The sequence below is a fragment of the Alosa pseudoharengus genome, unplaced genomic scaffold (assembly GCF_046254945.1).
Source record: "Alosa pseudoharengus isolate Yale_2024_CS ecotype anadromous, Long Island Sound unplaced genomic scaffold, YU_APseudo_1.1 YU_APseudo_1.1_scf_14, whole genome shotgun sequence".
NCBI classification, from domain to species: Eukaryota; Metazoa; Chordata; class Actinopteri; order Clupeiformes; family Clupeidae; genus Alosa; species Alosa pseudoharengus.
Window position 1 is genome coordinate 20,355,603 of NW_027468609.1, and position 18,474 is coordinate 20,374,076.

The following is an 18,474-nucleotide window of genomic DNA, read 5'->3' on the forward strand; positions in this document are numbered from 1 at the left end:
ATTCAAATCGTGTTGGCTTCAGAAAGGATTTGCCGACGAGCAGGAATTCCGCCTTCCATTCCTTATTTAGCACAACCCCCGACAACAACACCCGCCCCTTTCTTCATTTGTCCACACAGAGAAGTTGACAACACTCCAAGCGACCGCCCACTTCACCAAATAAGGAGAATTTGCCCAAAGACGGCAGACAATCGATCTGAGTGGAACCTCTTTCCCTTCCTGATCCCGTTTATATGCTACGGCGACTTCCGCTGGTGCTGCTAAAGCAGTGCGATCATGGCGGAGCGCGTTCAGCAGCCCCCAGCTAAACGGCTCTGCTGCCGACCCGGGTACAACACAGCATGCAGACAAGGCCAACGGGCCGGTGGAACAGTATGTGGCGGTCCTGGCGCTGGCCAAGGGGGATCCAGCAAGACCCAGAGCCCGGAATCTCTGTTGGACATCGCGGCAAGGAAAGTAGCAGAGAAGTGGCCGTTTCAAAGGGTGGAGGAGCGTTTCGAAAGGATCCCAGAACCTGTTCAAAGACGGATCGTCTACTGGTCTTTCCCCAGGAGCGAACGGGAGATCTGCATGTACTCTTCGTTCAATACAGGCGGAGATGAGACTGGGGCAAGCGGTGAGAACAGCGACGAGACACGGTTGCCTTTCCGCCGGGGCATCGCTCTACTGGAGAGTGGCTGTGTGGACAACGTATTGCAAGTCGGTGAGTGTGTGGATCCAGAGAGATAAAATGTTCAAAATACTCGCCTGGGATTATTCGAACAGATCTTAACAATTAATTGGCGCTGTACAATCGTCAACATTTAAGCAGAAAACAGTGTATGTGGAGGAAGTCATTTGGGTTTGCCATGAACAAAGGGGGAGGAATGAAGCGACAAAGGGCACAACACACACACATGCACGCACACACATACACACTCTCACACTACGGGCTTTTAAATCACCCAAGCGCTACATAGCCCAACGCGAGGCTCGCTGCCTACACGGAATTTATGCCTTGTATTACAATATTTTCTCAATATATTCCCCCCCCCAAACATCGTTAAATGTCCACACACGTTTATATTGTGTTGCAGATGTGTAGTAAGATTTGTCGACGATACATTTTTGCACCGTCTCACATAGGGAAAAAAACATCACGGAAGTAGACATAAATGGCTGACTACCCTCTGTGGTTTTCAAACAATATTCTGTTTGTTTCCACCGTCACCGCCAACCTGAGACGCTAGCAATTCGACTGCTTTATATAGGTTAGCATTTGATAGAAGGACAATTTGGGTCGCTTGTCTGTTGTGTTTATTTTTCGAAGTGAAACGCATGGGGGGAGGTTATTGGCGTAGCTAACGTCCCTCTGCTGTTCCAGCAATGAGCCAGAGGAACGCCAGTAAAAATCTGTGCTTTTCCACCAGAATTTCGACTAACAATTAATTTAACATTTAGAGCTGTTGTTTATTTATTATGGCCTGGTTGCTATTTTTGTTTCGGACTCAACCGCCCAGTATTTCGGTTTTATTTAGCGAGTGCGCATATCAAATAGCCGTCAGGCATTCCCATTGAGAGCCTGGTACTTTGTTCCCATTTTCATGTTCATTTGTGTCTTTTCAGCTTTCTGTCACCCTCCAAAAGGAAGGCAAACAAAAGCGCCTTTTTATTTCTTTTCACTGCTTGTTAAATAGAAGAGATTTGGAAAGGGGTGGGAGGACCGGCAGTTTAAAGCTGCAGATCCTCTATTTTTAATGGAACCCGATCATTTGCGATATTTCCAGGCAGCTAATTTGCTTCAGAAATGCTCTTTTGTCGGAACGTGATTTGAATTCACACCGCATGAAAGTGTCCTTCAAACGTCTGATCACACCACATCATACACCCACCCATAAACAGAAATGAAGTCGTGTTCAACCATTTCATACCTGGAATCTGTATTAGCATTCTCGCCACCTTTGTTTAGAGTTCCTGCAATTAGTTTCCCAATCGCAGCTCTCCGCCCTTGGAGGCGGTTCAGGATTTTAATCTCATTACTCTCTATGGTTAATTTGAATTGTAATGCAATCTGCAAACGTAATTTTCTGCATGACCATTCCCCCCTCCTCCAAGGGTTGTTGGATCAGCAGTGCTTCATCTGGGCAGTGTGCCCTTCTCTTGGTCCCAGAATGGGGGGGGGGGGGGGGGGTTCGGCTCACAATGGTGCCGACCGGGCCTCTGCATCTTTATCTGGCGTTTCTATGCAGCTGTTCCTGACAGTGTTTGACAGGGCGGTTTCATCATACATCAAAGACCGAGCAGTCTGTTCAGGTGGAATGTGTACAGTTTTTTTTATGAGAGAGAGAGCAGAGGGCTGTTTTCTCCCCTCTCCGTTTTTGGGGGGGAGAAGAGGAGGGTGAGCGGCTTGATCCCACAGGCCAGGGAATGGGGAGTGACAGGGGAGGGAGTCTTGGCTGATTGCATCCTGGTCTGGAATTTGCAGCAAAAATAAAGCCAAGAAATGATAAATAAAAGATGCAATCTTCTGGCACAGGGGGCAGCTCTTAGCTAAGCTGAGGGGGACAGTTAGGTACACACACTCAGTGCAAAGGCTCTTGGGTAGTTAGTGTGCTGCTGACTGAGGCATATGGTTAGTCACTGAAATGTAGGGACATACTTCATGTATTTTCTCTTTCCGTTCTGTTGGCTGGTTAAAACAAACAAAAATGGAATTAAATATACAAAGAGTGGGTTTTTGTAGGAGAGACTGACTAGTCACGTAGGCAGATGGACTACCCCTACAGATTTGGATTATTTTGTCGTCGTCACAGCAGTAGGCAGGGCTTTGTCATTGTTTGTGCTCTAATAACAGCATCAAATCCTTGTCATTTATTCAGACACAATTGTGTTCATGTCGCGACAACCCTTGCTGATGTTTATTGAGGCTAATTTTATAATGACAGCAGCACCTTTTCATTGTCACATAGGCAGAACCCTAATGACTTCTTGTCACACACGCACAGATGCACACACGCAAAGAGACATACACACACACACTCTTAAAACTCTATTGTATGTAAGAAAAAGCTGTGTCTTCCTTCGTGTTATGTAAATCATTATGTCATGTGCAAGTTTGCCTGGGCTAACAGGGTCAAGTTCATTCCTTCCACCCACTAATTCAACCACAGCATCACTCGTTTGTGCCGGTTTTGTCTGCTGTTGGTCAATTAGGCCAAAGGTCAGGGGTCATGTTGTATATTAATTTAAGGTCATGTTGACACATCCCATCATATTTAAGCACTGACAGTCATTTGTCTAGGGACCCCCCCCCCCCCTCTGATTTATGCAAACTATCTGCTAATTAGTTTATCCAAGTCTGTTCCACTAAAAAGATACTGGAGATGAGTGGGGTTTTTTGTGGTTGTTTGCTGGTTCATTTTCCTCTGAAAGCTTCGGTTTGACTTGATATTGCTGTCGCTGTGGCCAGAGGTTGGTGCATAACTCTGGTGTGCGTGACTGGTAAAGCATAAGCAAACCAGCCAGCCCCCCATCAGGCGGCTCAAGAGACGCATCTGGGTCTCCCTCTGTCTCGGCTGTTTTTTCGGACATACACACACGTGCAGAATTTAAGATGTGGAACTTACATTTTGCATGAGCATGTTGCTTTTGAGTCAGTGTGCTGTGCCACGGGGACAGGAATGCGACCATCAGTTTGCTCACACAGTTGAAGTCTCTCCTGTGAAACTGGGCCTTGAGTCCCCCCCCCCCCCCCCCCCCCCCAGCTGGCACGCAGATTGGCAAACCATCTTCAGGTGCTGCGACGCATGGTCATTCACTCTGGAGGTAGTAGACTCTTGTCATGCATCCTTTTAGCTAACCTTTGCTTGACCTGTCGCAAGGCTTGTGTGTGTGTGTGTGTGTGTGTGTGTGTGTGTGTGTGTGTGTGTGTGTGATGGATCATTTGATCACATATCCTCCTAACAATACCTCCCACAGGTTGCACCTCAGTTCACATCCTTCTAGTTTGTGTGTGTGGTGAGTTTGGGGGTGGATCTAACACAAACACACACACACACAGTGTTCCTACCCCCATAGCACCATGCTGAGTGAATTACTTTCTGACAAAATAGCTCTCCCATTGCCATTTCTGTTTCAGAGGATTTCATAACACTGCGATGTTCTGTCACATTCCTGTGTGTGCGCACACTCACGATCAAAATAAAACTAAGAGCTCGGATGCTTAGAGGCAGGGCCCTGGCTGGTTCCCTGTGCATCAGAGGGCTGCTCAAGTTGCACCATATATCGAAATCTAGGCCCTCTGGAGCGGGCTTTGATCCCTACGCAGACTAAAGTGCAATCCACTCGCAGCTGCAAGGGGAGAGCGAGGGAGGGAGGGAGGGGGTTGTGTGTGTATGAGAGCTGGTGTGAGTTTGGGCTCAATGGGAGGGTGTCATGCCCAAACAGTTTCCCCCTCCAATAAAACGCCTGGCGAGAGAAGACAATGTCCATTTAAAACGCAGAGCCCTGAATGCTCTTAGATGTTCTATTGGACGTTTCTAAGAAGCAATGTGCTTTTCTGTTAGTGCAAAGTAGGACCCAGGCCTCACGGCCATAACATATAGCAGCCAGATGAGATGACACATCTGAAACAAATAACACCCAAATACTGCCTGGCTGCAGACCATGAACTGTATGGTGGTGTTCATGGGACAAAACAACTAGTTTTGCCAATTTGTTTATACCCCCTCAGATGATACAACTTTTCGTGAGTAAATCTGCTGCAAACATGCCGCTGATTAGTTCCTTTTCTAGATGCTTTTCCTTTTCTAGCCTTTTCCTTTTCTAGATGCTTGTTGTGTAGGTTATTGTTTTGTTGATTCAACGTGTACATAGTCTATCCATTATTGTTTTATGCTTTGATTTTTCTACATCTGGCATTTTAGCTTCCTGTGCCTGCCTGGTAGTTAGCCTAAAAAGCAGATGTGTTCTCCGAGTTCATTTTTGTTGTCTGAATGTGTGAAATGAGTCTTGTGTTTCGGGGTAGGGCCCTGTTTGGAACAGAAAGGGAAGATTAGATGAGGGCTCTGATTGACTGGAATGCAACTGGCCAGGCCTGCCCACATTCAGATGCTCGAGTGCCATCCAGTACCCTGGCGCAGAGCTAGAGGGCATTGCTGAAATGAAGAACTGAGCCTCGTCTCCTGTAGCCACAGCCTGGCCTCCGACAGCAGCACACAGCCGTGCTTGCAGACCGATGTCGCTCTGTCATTAACCTCTGTCTTGATGTCACCACAGATATAGACAATATGGACAGCTTCTTTTAACTGCCATTACTGGAGATGTCGCCACAGCTGGCTCCATAGCTTTTTCAATTGAAAAGCAGTTGAAAACATTTTGAAAATAGTTGAAAACAATTTGAAAATGGAAGAACTTGTGAATCATGTGTAGAGTCATAAACACGTAGGCCTTCATGTTTTCTCTGTTTAAAACAGCCATGGTTAGTGGGGTCCAAACTCTTTTTTGAAACCACCTAGATGTTCCTCCTTTTGTGAAGCAATGTTGTGGTGCTTCAGTGATGGGTTGTTAGGTGTGACTATTGCCATTATGGAACATTAAAATAAAGGCCTCACCCTTTTCAAATCCTTCACATGATTTATGTGGCGCCTCAAATGACATTGCCAACCATTGCCAATTGCTATGACTGCAGTTGACCTGCTGTGATGGGTGTTCATAGATGTCCCAGAAGGCTTGTCATTGCTTGCAGTCAAAATTGCTTGCAGTTTAAAATTAACTTTTAGCAAAACTTACTAGCCTGTGTAGTTAGTCAGCCTGTTCATACACGGCTCCGACAAACAAACTTAGTTATCCTTTTCAGCAAAAAAGCCTTGTAAAAAGTGTTAAGTTCATTATCCACTTCGTCAGTTGGAGCAGGCTACCATGAATGTTCTAGAATGATCTCTGCATCACCCCCCCCCCCCCCCCACTAAGCACACTGTTATTTTGCCATTGATACAGCATTTTTTATGTTTGGCTGTGAACAAGAGGAAGTGGAGGCCATCAACCCATGGCCACTGGCCAGTGTGCAGTGAGCTCGTTTGATCCGTGTGTGTGTGTGTGTGTGCGCTGAAGGCTGTGTCAGCACACATGGGTCCAGAGCCCCCCACACGATTTATACGCCGATTAATCCTGGATATCTCGTCTGCAGTTTCTGGTGGATCAATGCGTTTGTGCAAATATTCAGAATCATTCTCGTGGTGCAAGGCAGACACCAGGCAAACCATGCAAAAAACAGTTTTTTTTTCAAAATCACACCCTTATTTTCAGTGAACATGAAAAGAACATGTCTGTTAAAAGACCCCAGACAAGCTTTGTTATAGCATGATTTCTGCATTTTGGGAAAAGTAAATATATAGGTGTATATATGGCAGTTGATATAGTTTGGATGTGCTCAGACAGTGGTTCTCAGCTAAGAGGAGATTAGTCCTTTCTTGTCACCGTTGTTCCTCCGAACCTCAGAGCTCTAGCGAGATATTTTCCAGCCCAGTGTCAGACGGTTCGTGGAATGTAGCCGAATTCCATTTCTACACAGGAAAGGGATCTTTGCCATCTGCCCTTAAAAATGTGTTTTAAACACACGAGAGGAAAAGAGCCCGAGAGAAGTGTAAAGGTACCTGCACTTTTTAGTCTCTAGTTTCTCCTTCCCCTCCGACTGGAAAGCCTATTTATTCTCATACCCTCGTATTGGACGACCAGAGGACAACAAGATGAGCCTAATTTGTTTTCAGGTGGCAATGTGTAATTTGTGTGTGTGTGTGTGTGTTTTTAAGCCAGAGAAAGAGGAACTTTAATTGCTCTTAGGGCTAACAGTTGTATGTATGTATGTGTGTGTGTGTGTGTGTGTGTGTGTGTGTGTGTGTTTTTCTTAGTTAATATTTAGTTAATCTCTGGACTCCAGACCTGCGGGATTGTTTTCATCAGACTCTCCATCCATCTTGAGCTGATCTGTATGCCGCCTCGTCTCCCAACGCCATTAACCTTCACCGAGGGTACCAGGGGGGGGGGGGGTTGCGCCGTGAGCCAGGTGGGGGTAGGGTTGCCAGGCAGGCAGGCTTACCTAGCTCCAGTGGGGGCTGTGGACGGCACAGATTTTTCCATCTCTGGCAGTCCGACTTTTCTCTGGCAGTCAGCGACTAGGCATCAGGCTGCTCGGCAGGATTGTGTGTTATTGGGCACTATAAAAAGGCAACCCCCGTAAAGCGCCTGCATCATCGGCCCAAATGGCGAGGAGTTACCAGTGCCCGCCCCGTGCAGGCATGGGCACGCGTGCTGGCAGCGTCCGGGGTTTTCGGGTGGATTGTTTTGGGGCGCCCCAGTGCGCCGTGACGCACAAGGCAGGAGTGGCCCACAGTGGAATGGGCATCAGAAACGTTTCCGAAACGCAAGAACGCCGCGCAAGTCCGCTGGCTCGTTCTGCTTCCATATGCTCCGAGAAATGAGGCGCGCAGGGGGTGGGGGGGGGCTGGGCTTGGGTGGGGTGGATGCATGTTCAAGGGGGGTAGATTGAGAAGCGCAGGTTTGGGATCGCTGCAAATCCGTTTTGTCCCCCCACCCCCACCCGTCCCTGCTCCGTACTCTGCAAGTCGCAGCGTTTGAGGAGGTTGAAAAGGTAATCAATCCTCATTATTTGGGACTCGCTGGCAAGGCCTGGGGACTGCTAGGGTGATGGATGAGGCCTTAACGCTCACATTAATAGATAAGTATTGCTCATAAGGAGGTCTGGAGCGGTCTTAGGGGGGTTGATTTGGTGCGATGCAGTACACTGAAGCCTATGTGTGTGCCTTTCCTGGGATAAGCACAGATCAGGAATTTGGAGTGTATCTGGGTAAAGATTTAGTTCTTGGGAGTTTGTTTTTTCTTTTTCAAATGACTAATGTTCTTCACAGCTTTTCCCATAAGGAATCCCACGTATACGTGCTCAGGTGCTTATATCAGACTTTTAACTCATGAAAGTCCTTTGAAAAAGTATCTAAAGAAAAGACGATCAACAACCGCAATGAAAGCATTAGAAGAGACTCAGTCCACAGCACACTGTAGAGCTGTCCCAAGCCTCCACTCAAGAGGGAAAGGCTTGGTACGGTTGTCTTTGTCAGGCTAATGAGACTTTTAGCTGCTGCCTACATGTGCTAGCTGTTAGCAGTAGCATTGGAGGGCTTGCTTCCTGGTCTTGTTTTTCTTCTCTTTGTTCTCGAGCGCGGTTAACCCCGCGGCAGTTGTGCATCGGAGCAGCTGTGCCGTGCTCCGCTGTGACACGGGGCGATCATTTTCAGAACGCAACCCGGGGTCATGGTTTATCCACCACTTCCTGCTTTGCACCCCCATACTAAACACACATTCATGTGTATGTGTGCACACACACACACACACACGCATTAACTCGCTCTCTTCCTCTCTCTCTCTCTATGACACACACTCTCAGACACAGATACCTACATAAATATAGACGTAGACACACACACAGACACACAGTCACTACTCACACACCATACAGATGTATGCATGCATACATTCAACCCCCTGGGGATTCGGTCGCTGGATTGAGTTTCACAAGTGGCTTTCCAGCAAACCGCCAGTCTGCTTTACTCAACACTTCAGTCTCCGTGCGTCACACTAATGAGTAATAACCCACTGACCCCACCCAACCCAACCCAACCCCCTACCCACTTCCCACTTCTCGACGCTAGGCTTCAGTGGAGGGACGTCTCATTAGGTGCCTAGTATTCAGTCTACATACACACACACACACACACACACACACACACACACACACACACACACACACACACACACACACACACACACACACACGTGTCTTGTCCTTAAGCAAACAATGCCCTTTCCCCCAGGACTAAACACACACACACACACACACACACACACACACACACACACAGGCTCATACAGGTCTGTATATCCGCCCTGCGGGCCTCCTCCGCCCCCGGTGTTAGTGTTGCGGTGTGGTGCGTGTGGATCCACTCCCATGTCCTCGGGATGCTCCTGTGACGTGTCATTAACTGTCTCCGCGAGAACCAGACAAGCTGGAAGGGGAGGGGAGGGGAGTGGAGAGGAAAGAAAGGTGAGGGGAGAGGAGAGGAAGGTGGGGGGCAGTTCTACCATCTAACCCATAATGTACAGTGTACACCCCATCCTACATTCGCGGTCATCGACTTTTATAGCGAGTGGGGTCAATAGTCCAAACAATAACCACTCACCCTTCAGAAAAGGTGTTGTGCCTTAACAGTGCTTTGCCAGAATGAGTCCTGGATTGTAGTACTTTCTGTACCCAGTTTTGTTATTTATGCCTCAAGTTATTGTTAGTAAATAACCCAAATAATCAAATGGATATATATAAAAACAAGTCATTCAAGTGATTTAAGTTTAGGCATTCCCGTATACTGATATAGGTAGAGCCATTCTCTCACTGATTACAAGCACAATGAGCATTACAACTGCATTCCATAATAACACAAGCAGTTCATCCTTTTATGACCAACCTCACGTTAGGACTCGACCAGTTTTGCAACCAAACCAGTTTGTTTAATGAACAGTTATGAAAGGGGGTGTTGGGGTGGGAGTGAGAAAAGGGCTTGCGCAGCTTGTTTCTCTGGGTCTCATCTCACCAGTGTTTTATGTGCGGCTATCGTATCGACAGAGCCCTAATCATTTTTATTTACCTGACAAGAAGGGTGGGCTAGCGGGCGTGCTGATGGGCGGCGAGGGGGGGGGGGGGTTGTAAGGCAGGCAGGCAGACAGGCAAGCAGGGAGGGCAGGAAGGAGAGAGAGAGAGAGAGAGAGAGTGAGCGAACAAGTGTGTCGATTCACCAGTGAAACCCCAGGAACCGATCAGGATATATGGTGGTGTGAGCGTGACGAATGGATTGAGGAGACCTCTGTATGCAGCCTTGCCCCTAAAGGAGAATCCGCCTTAATTGACATATTTAGGGGTGTAGCAGCGGGCCGGTGTGGTTAATTCAGTGTGAAGAAGGAGCGGGTATTGGCGGCGGCCGCGGATGGATGGATGGAAGGAGCGAGGGATTGGGGGAGGAGAACAGGAGGGAGGGATGTGTGTGTGTGTGTGTGGGGGGGGGGGGGGGCGTGGGGTAATGATCATAATTCCATCCATGCCCGGTGAAAAGGGCCCCCACCTCTCCCGGCATACACTAACAGTCATGGCACGATGAATAGAAATTGGATATGCAAGGTAGCGTGATGAATCACTCGCGCTAGAATGAGGGCTTTGCCGTTTTGAAATGAGAGTTGGGGTGAGGGGGAGAGAGAGCAAAAGAGAAGGGGAGAGAAAGACAGAAGGAAGAAGGGAGAAAGAGAGTGAGAGAATGAAAGACTGAACGTTTTTTCATTATTGAACTGCAGCGTTGAATATTAGAGTGGTTTCAGACTGTAGCTGGGATAGCTTGAAATTTGCACATTGGCACATGTAGTACAAGAGCTGCTTTAGCCCCCACCCTGCAACTTATGCTCCTTCAACAGGAAGTACTGTTCATTATGCAGAAAATAGCCTACAATGTGCAGTACAGCATCTGTATGGAAAACACCTCTTAGGATAATCTTAGTGTACTGTCTGGCACAATGATATATTATTATTATTTTTTAATAATAAAGATGACATAAATCACAGCATGACTGTGTAAATGTTAAAATTACTGATACATATTAGGCCTAATACTTCTATAAGAGCAGTATGCTACCTACAGTCTGTTATGCCAACATATTGCAAACTTGTGCTCTTTGTTACTCAAACTAAATGCACACAGAAGAGCATCCATCTTTGATCAGTAGTCTCAGGTCATGTGACACAGACCGTCTGTGTGTGCTCCATAAGTGTGGTTGTCTCTATGACTCGCGGTTATTTAGGAAATGATCATATCTGTATCACCCTTCAAGCAATTGGATTTATTTACTGCCTACATTACACCTTTGATGTTGTGCTGTCGTTTGTCACATAAATTTAGTCCATCATCAAACCGCGGTCTGCCATGACATTGTGTGAAATGTAATGACATCTCTTTGAATTTTCACACCAGGAGTCCTTTCTTACCTTTTGTGCGCATTGGTGTGCTATCTATAGCGTTTTTATGTTCACCTGTCTTGCTGATAGACTACCTGGACAACCAATAGGGTTTGGAAGGAGGAACTGTCTCCTCTGTCTGTAAAGCATATGAGCATATGGCTCTTACCCTAACATATCTGAATTCTTCTCGTTTTATCTGACTCACTGTCTGTGCGTCTCAATTCAAGACATTCATCTATTCCAGACATACTCTCCAAGGTGTCCTTATGCCTGCGTTGACTCGGACCCCCCCCCCACCCCCACCCCACCCCCGATGTCTTGTGTCTAGTCGTTTATATGTCCCAGATGTGGTCTCTGAGATGTCCCTGCGTCTGGGTTTGTTGTCTTTAAGGCATGTCTGTCTGTCCGTCTCTGTCTGTCTGTCTTTCTGTCTGTCTCACTTACCCCAGCCCCTGGTCTCTGTGTTTGACGGGGAGGGGGCGGGCGCGTACGTGAAGGCCTCCGGAGAGGTTGGCCCATCAGGCCACGCTCGCCTCGCGCTGCCTGTCTCCCTCGCTCAGCGCGAGGGTGATGGATCTGTTTGTGTTTGTGCTCCCAAATGACACCCAGGGCTCAATCAGCAGGAAGTGCCAGGGCCTCAGCCCTCGTCAGCTCATCCCCACCCCAACCCCAACCCCAACCTCTGCTCCTGCCCTTATCAATGTCCCCTACTCTCTTTATCAACATTCAGGATGTGCTACTGGTTCAAGCTTCTACCCATAGCTGAAACAGACAAAGGAATGCCCCAAAACCACACACACACACACACACACACACACACACACACACACACACACACACACACACACACACACACACACACACACACACACACCACTCCAGAGTGAAGGGCCAAGTCTACATTGTCTCTTTGTATAGATTCATGTGTGTGTTATATGACTGTGTTGTCTTTCTGAAGCTGTGTCATTTAGAGATCTTGTGTTCGTTTGTGCTTCTTTGTGATGTTAGGCTGCTAATTGTCTACAATGCTGGCAACTAGCCAGGAATTGTGTGTGTGTGTGTGTGCGTGTGTTCCTTTAGGTGCCTATTCAATTCATCTCGCTCTCTACTCCCCCCCCCCCCCCCCTTCCCCATCTCTGTCTCTGTGTCTGTGTATCTGTGTGTGCCTCTCTCTCTCTCTCTCTCTCTCTCCCTCCATCCTTTCTCCTTGCTGCTGGTCAGTGCTGTGGTGTGCTGTGGGTTTTGGCCATGGAGCAGAGCGAGTCCCTGGCCTCAGCTGCGGACTGAATTGGCATTGTTGCTGATTTTACCTTTGTTGGCTCCCGCATAAAGGCATCAAGGCTCCGTGTGCTGGAGCTCTTGAATCAAGATCTGGACCGACTGGTTTGTGGCTGTGGCCAGTGACCACAGCAAACCTGGCTCCTCAAACCTCCGTGTAGCACTTCGGACGGCCATAACACTGTCACTCATAGCTCGTAGGCTGCCCGTTAAGGGCTATGACTGACTGAAAGATGTTTATTACCTGTCCCAAATGCTGCATGGACATGCGAACATCTAAAGCTCTGCACTGCTCTGCTCTGCTGCCCTTGGCTCTGCTGCTGCTGCTGCTGCTGCTTGGCTCTTTGGCCTTCACTGCCGGTAACATTCTGTGCTGTGACTGTGACTCTTAAGGCAGGGACCAGCCTTCAGCCCCTTCTCTCTTCTCTCTAGCCTCCTCTCTCCAGCCTCCAGCCTGGTCTGTCGCCACTCCTGCTGCTCCTTCTGCCACGGAGCTGAGCTGGGCTTGGCTTGTCTTGGCTGTGCTGTGCTGTGCGGAGTGGAGCGGAGCGGAGCTGCTTTGCGTGTTGGCTGCTCGGTGCGGAACGCAGGCCAGCAGCCACCTCCGTCCAAATCCAGGCCTGGCTGGAGGAGCGCACGCTGGCGTCCGCGGAGATCATCGAGGGCAGCCGCGCTGTCTGTGCCTCTCGAGCCTCCCGGAGGATGATTGCACTGTAATGGAATTGGTCAGAACGTCTCGGGTCTCGGTGATGGCCAGGCAGAAAATGAAATGAATTACGCTCGTAGCTTCTGACCGCGTGCCACGGCTGCTGCTCCATCGAAGAGTGAACTGGAGAAGTATTTTTCTCTGGGTCATTTCATCCCCTCCCTCCCTTCCTCTTCCCTGCTGCCTCCTGACTCCCGGTGTTTTTCTGGAACTTTCTATCTCTCTGCCTGGATTCACATTGTGTTCCTCTGCAGCTCTTTAATCCATGTTTTGACCTCCCCAGTTTGTGTGTCTCCACTTCAGGGAGCGTTTGAGATGGTTGGATCCAGGGAATGCTTAAGATGGTCTGATCCAGGGAGTGTTTGAGGTGGTCTGATCCAGGGAGCGTTTGAGGTGGTCTGATCCAGGGAGCGTTTGAGGTGGCCTGATCCAGGGAGCGTTTGAGGTGGCCTGATCCAGGGAGTATTTGAGGTGGCTTTATTTCAGGGAGCGTTTGAGAAGGTCTTATCTGCTTCTCTGCCTGAGGGAGGATGGCTAACTGGTTTCCAACAGGCAGACTGCTTTTCTCCAGAGGGTGAAAAGTGATCTGCCAGCCTGTTTGTGCAGTCTGCAGCACACCTGTCAGGGGGTCAAAGGTCAAGGGTGAGAGTTCACGCCTGGCCTCGCCTGCGATGACAATACTCATCTGTGTGAGCAGTGTGCAAGTGTTTGCAGGTGCAGGAAATGCAGAACAGTCACTTCTTCCACTGCTGCTGCTGCTACTGCTCAGCTGCTTCGCATGCCTCAGCTGAGGTAATTTCCAGTCAGAATAATCTTTTTCAGATATCAGATTGTGAGGTCTGTCAACTCTGGCATGTGCTTGCGTATGTGTGTGGGTAGGTGTTTGTATGTTATCAAGGCCACTATGCATCGTGTATTTCTCAAACAGGTTCTCTCACATTGTTCCATGTGGGTTTGTTAAGATCACCACCATGCAGAGGTGGTGTTGACCACATTTTATGGATTTGTTTTAGTCACGACTATTTATAAAGAAGAAAAAGTTCTAACAAGGGGTATTCTTGTTGTCTTTTATTTGCTATGTACATTTTATAAACCTTTTATAACCTATTCAGAAAGGGTTGGCTAGGAGAAGATCTATGCAGCAGCGTTTTTGGACCAAAGTATGTCCAGAAAAGTTTCAGTTCAGATCTAGAGCAGCGTTTGCTAGTCCAGAACAGTTGTGTCTAGTTTTGTTGTTAAGCTAGTGAGAAGAGAGAGAGTGGAGGACAGAGTGGGGAGTTGAGAAGGGCAGCCCTGGTTCTGTTCCGCCCGCAGTCGAGCAGCTGGCTCTGAGAACAGCTGACTAAACCCGGCCCAGGAGGATCATGGGAAGGCCGCCCTAGCATCAGAGGGGAGGGGAGGGGAGGGGTGAGGCTCCATGCTCTCATGCACTCAGCATAGGCCGCCCTCCACCAGGCTCCTGGGGAACTGAAAACGCTGGAACAGCTGGAAGCATGCGGCTAACACACACACACATACACACACACACATACACACACACACACACAGTCACACACTCTTTTGTGTGCGGTTCCAAGTGCTGTGGGAGCCCTCTGAGAACTCCAGGCCAGAGTCCTTTAGCAGGCCTCTACAGCCACTTATGTCGCCCCCCTCTTTCTCTCATTTATCTCTCTCTCTCATTTTCTCTCTTCCCCTTTTCTCTCTTTCTTCCTCTTCTAACTATTTTTTCTAGCTTCCTCTCTTTTGCACCCTGACTTTCTCCTCTCTCTCTCTCTCTCTCTCTCTCTCTCTCTCTCTCTCTCTCTCCTTCCTCTTTCTCTCTCCTTGCCCCCCCCTCTCCCTCGCTCCTTGGGAACGGACTCCTTCAGTAACTGGCTGACCATGTCTGCGTGGTCTGGTCTCACCAGCCGTGGTATTTCGCCGTTATTGTTTCAGAAGTGCTCGATGGCCGGCCGTTCAAAGCCTGCCAAGAGGTCAGAATGGATCTTTTGTGGGGAATGTTTTTTCAATCAGGAACGGCTAGTGGGAGGAGGAGGAGCAAGCAGAGGAGAGGAGAGGAGAGGAGAGGAGATGAGAGGAGGCCCCTGTGTGTGTGTGTGTGTGTGTGTGTGTGTGTGTGTGTGTGTGTGTGTGTGTGTGTGTGTGTGTGTTTGTGTATGTTTTGGGCCTTGAGAGTGTTGCCGGGGCCTCCAAGGAGCCCGGCTGGATTGCATGGGTTTGGAAAGACAGCAGAAGAATGCAGGAGCCCTCAGCAGGAAGGACGAGGTGAAAGGAGGGTTGGGGAGGTGACATCCAGAAGAGGCTCCAGGAAGAGAACTGTGCTCATCTGGGCTCAGCCAAGGCCTAAATGTGGCTCTTTTGGTTTGAGGAGCACTGAGTTTCTTCCAGCTTTTTTTGTTTTGTCTTTTTGGAAGAGATGGCCCAGATCTGCTGGGCTAGTTTCGCTCTACTTGTGTGTGTGTGTGTGTGTGTGTGTGTGTGTGTGTGTGTGTGTGTGTGTGTGTGTGTGTGTGTGTGTGTGTGTGTGTGTGTGTGTGTGTGTGTGTGTGTGTGTGTGTGTGTGTGTGTGTGTGTGTGTGTGTGTGTGTGTGTGTGTGTGTGTGTGTGTGTGTGTGTGTGTGTGTGTGTGTGTGTGTGTGTGTGTGTGTGTGTGTGTGTGTGTGTGTGTGTGTGTGTGTTCCTTCATTTCCAATAAAAATGTTTTCCAGATAGCTGCAATGCCATTAGACCAGAGATTCTCTCCATCCTTACCAGGCCCCGACTCCCTATAATCATCCGCTGTCTGTGAGAAGCATCACTTCTAATCCTACTCTCTATGTATAAGTATATATACTCTTTTGATCCCGTGAGGGAAATTTGGTCTCTGCATTTATCCCAATCTGTGAATTAGTGAAACACACTCAGCACACAGTGAGGTGAAGCACACACTAATCCCGGCGCATTGAGCTGCCTGCAACAACAGCGGCGCTCGGGGAGCAGTGAGGGGTTAGGTGCCTTGCTCAAGGGCACTTCAGCCATGCCTACTGGTCGGGGTTCGAACCGGCAACCCTCTGGTTACAAGTCTGAAGCGCTAACCAGTAGGCCACGGCTGCTCCTGTACAGCTCCTGCAAGAGCCGCTGTGGGCGCAGAAGGCAGCTCTCTGTCTCTGTCTGTGTGTGTGTGTGTACGTGTGGTAGGAATGGCTCTAGCCACGCCTGTCAGGTGCCTTTACTTTTGCTCAGATTCATTTGTGTTGTGTACAAAATTCGAGCAGACATAACTGGGTTACAGATTGTAATGCTCTCGGGAGAGTGGTATCCTGAGGCCCGTACACACACTTTGTTTCCCCATATTTTGTATGAATATGTCTCCATTTCCATGTTCATGTCTCTTTCTCTCTGTCTGCCCCCCCTCCCCCCATATATCTCTCTCCCTCTCTCTTGCTGTATTTCTTATCCTCCCTTTCTCTGTCTATCATTTTCACTTCCATTTCTGTCAGTCATTATAGTGTAATGGAAAAGTCCACAGTACAAGAGGACGAGACTGGAATGACCAGAACATGGTAGATGAGGATGTTCCTCCTTCCCTGTTTGGACAGAGGACGTTTTTTTTGTTTGTTTTCTTCTTCTCCTCAGTATGTCTTCTCATTGCTGTTCAGTGGAGTTCTTGGATTTTCTTGGTTTCACCTTTCAACATGCCTACTTAGTTTCTTTCTCACACCAAGAGAGAAAGTGATTGACAGGGGAAGAGATCAGCCAAATGCCTTTGTTAGCGTTAGCTTATGGCCAGCGTTGCTCCATAGTCTAGGCCCTGTTGATGTTTGGTGCATACCCATGTTGAGTCAAATTGTGACCCAATATGACCTAGAATGCCTTAGGAAAGCAGTCCTGTGTGACAAGTTTCTATAGGACTGTCAGTCTAGTCGTTGCAAAGCAACACTGTCTGACTTGAATTTCCCCTTGGGGATCAATAAAGTATCTCGATCTATCTATTTATCGATTACTTACTTTGGCAAAAAAGTTGGAATTTGTTCTTAATTAGTGGAACTTTGTTTTTGAGTGTTTCTGTTGTTGATGGGTGGAGAATGAGTGGTGCACCCTTTATCTGATAGACAGATCCCTCTAAGCGGTCAGAATCCGTCGCTGTCAGCAGTATTTTAGCTCCATAAAGTGTGCAGTCATCATAAAGCCTTTATGAATTCTGTCAGGCTCAGCCATTTATAAAAGGAAGACTGGGTAGCTGCCACCACCAGTAATCTATTATTCAGAAATGTGTACTGGATCAGACGTTTTAATAGAAAAACTGTCAGTCTTTGGGTGTGATGACAGAGGAACTGATAGAGTTAGTTGGTGTGTGAGAGTTGACTCTCTGTGTTTTTTTCTGGATGGCATGTCTGTCTGTCAACTTAATTTTTGCTGCATATATCCACAGGTTAGTTTTGAGGGTCTGGGATGTAGGTGGAGTATCGAAAGCTGTCAAGTAAAGTGCATCTTTCACGGAAACCACCATGGCAGCTAAACCTGGTGCTATTGTTCTTCAGTAATGCGCTGCAGTCGTTGAGAAATGACTGGACAGCATGTCTGTGGTCTCTCTCTACAGGCCTGAGCTTGTAGCGAATGTCTCGGGTATCGCTGTGTCTCATGCTCCCCGTGTTTTCGTTAACACACACAAACCTGTAGGACGGGACAGGCGCACACTAGTCACATCGCAGGATCTGTCACGCATGCTAAACTATGCTAGCTATGTCTAGTTTAGGCCTACACACCTTAACCTTCCAGGGCTTTTGTGCCTTATTTTTTCCGTCTTGAGATTCACTCCGTCCTGTATTTTGAGATTATTATTATTATTATAATATTTACACGATATCCATTTACTGGAGTTGTATTTATGTTCAAAACATTGGTCCCAGGTGTACAAATAGGAGTACTACTGAGGAGGGCGATCTCAAGCTAATGCTGCCAAACAAAATGTTGAGATGCACTGAACAAAGTATCTCCTGATGTTTTGGTATTAGTGAAATGAGTGAGAAACCCTTAGGAGACCACAACAGCAGAACCAGTTCTCAACATTCAGATCTGTTGCTTTTTATTATTTTTAAAAATAGTTATACTGACATCTCTACACAGTCAGAGAGGCTGTGACTGCCCACGAATGCTAAAGTTGGACGCCATGGTACCAAACAATCGCTTCTTTTGTTGTTATTCATTTCTTTGTGCATGTTTTGCTTTTCAAATCAACCTTCCAACGGACACTGAGAGTTCAACTTAAGCCAATCAGAAGGGTGGTTGTGGTGTATGTTAGGGGGTGGGGGGCTTCATTGACATGGACGGATTGAACTTACTTCTTTGCCTCTCCTCAGTGTTCCGGCTTCTCTATCTCCTGAGATGGGCTTGGCAGGACAAACAGAGCCCCGGTAATGACCACTGAAAGAAGCCAGAGGCCTCGCTGTGCTCAGGCAGGCCA

At 48.0% G+C, this 18,474-nt stretch overlaps 1 protein-coding gene across 1 annotated transcript in view; it reads left to right on the forward strand.

Moving 5' to 3' along the window:
- Positions 1-201: 201 nt before the first annotated feature.
- The window catches only part of LOC143123025 (zinc finger SWIM domain-containing protein 6-like), a 58,618-nt gene continuing 40,345 nt past the window's right edge, over positions 202-18,474 (forward strand). Inside the window, exon 1 of the mRNA XM_076284116.1 lies at positions 202-703. Coding sequence (XP_076140231.1) covers positions 277-703 — 427 coding nt within the window. The 5' untranslated portion in view covers positions 202-276. The remainder of the gene's footprint in view (positions 704-18,474) is intronic.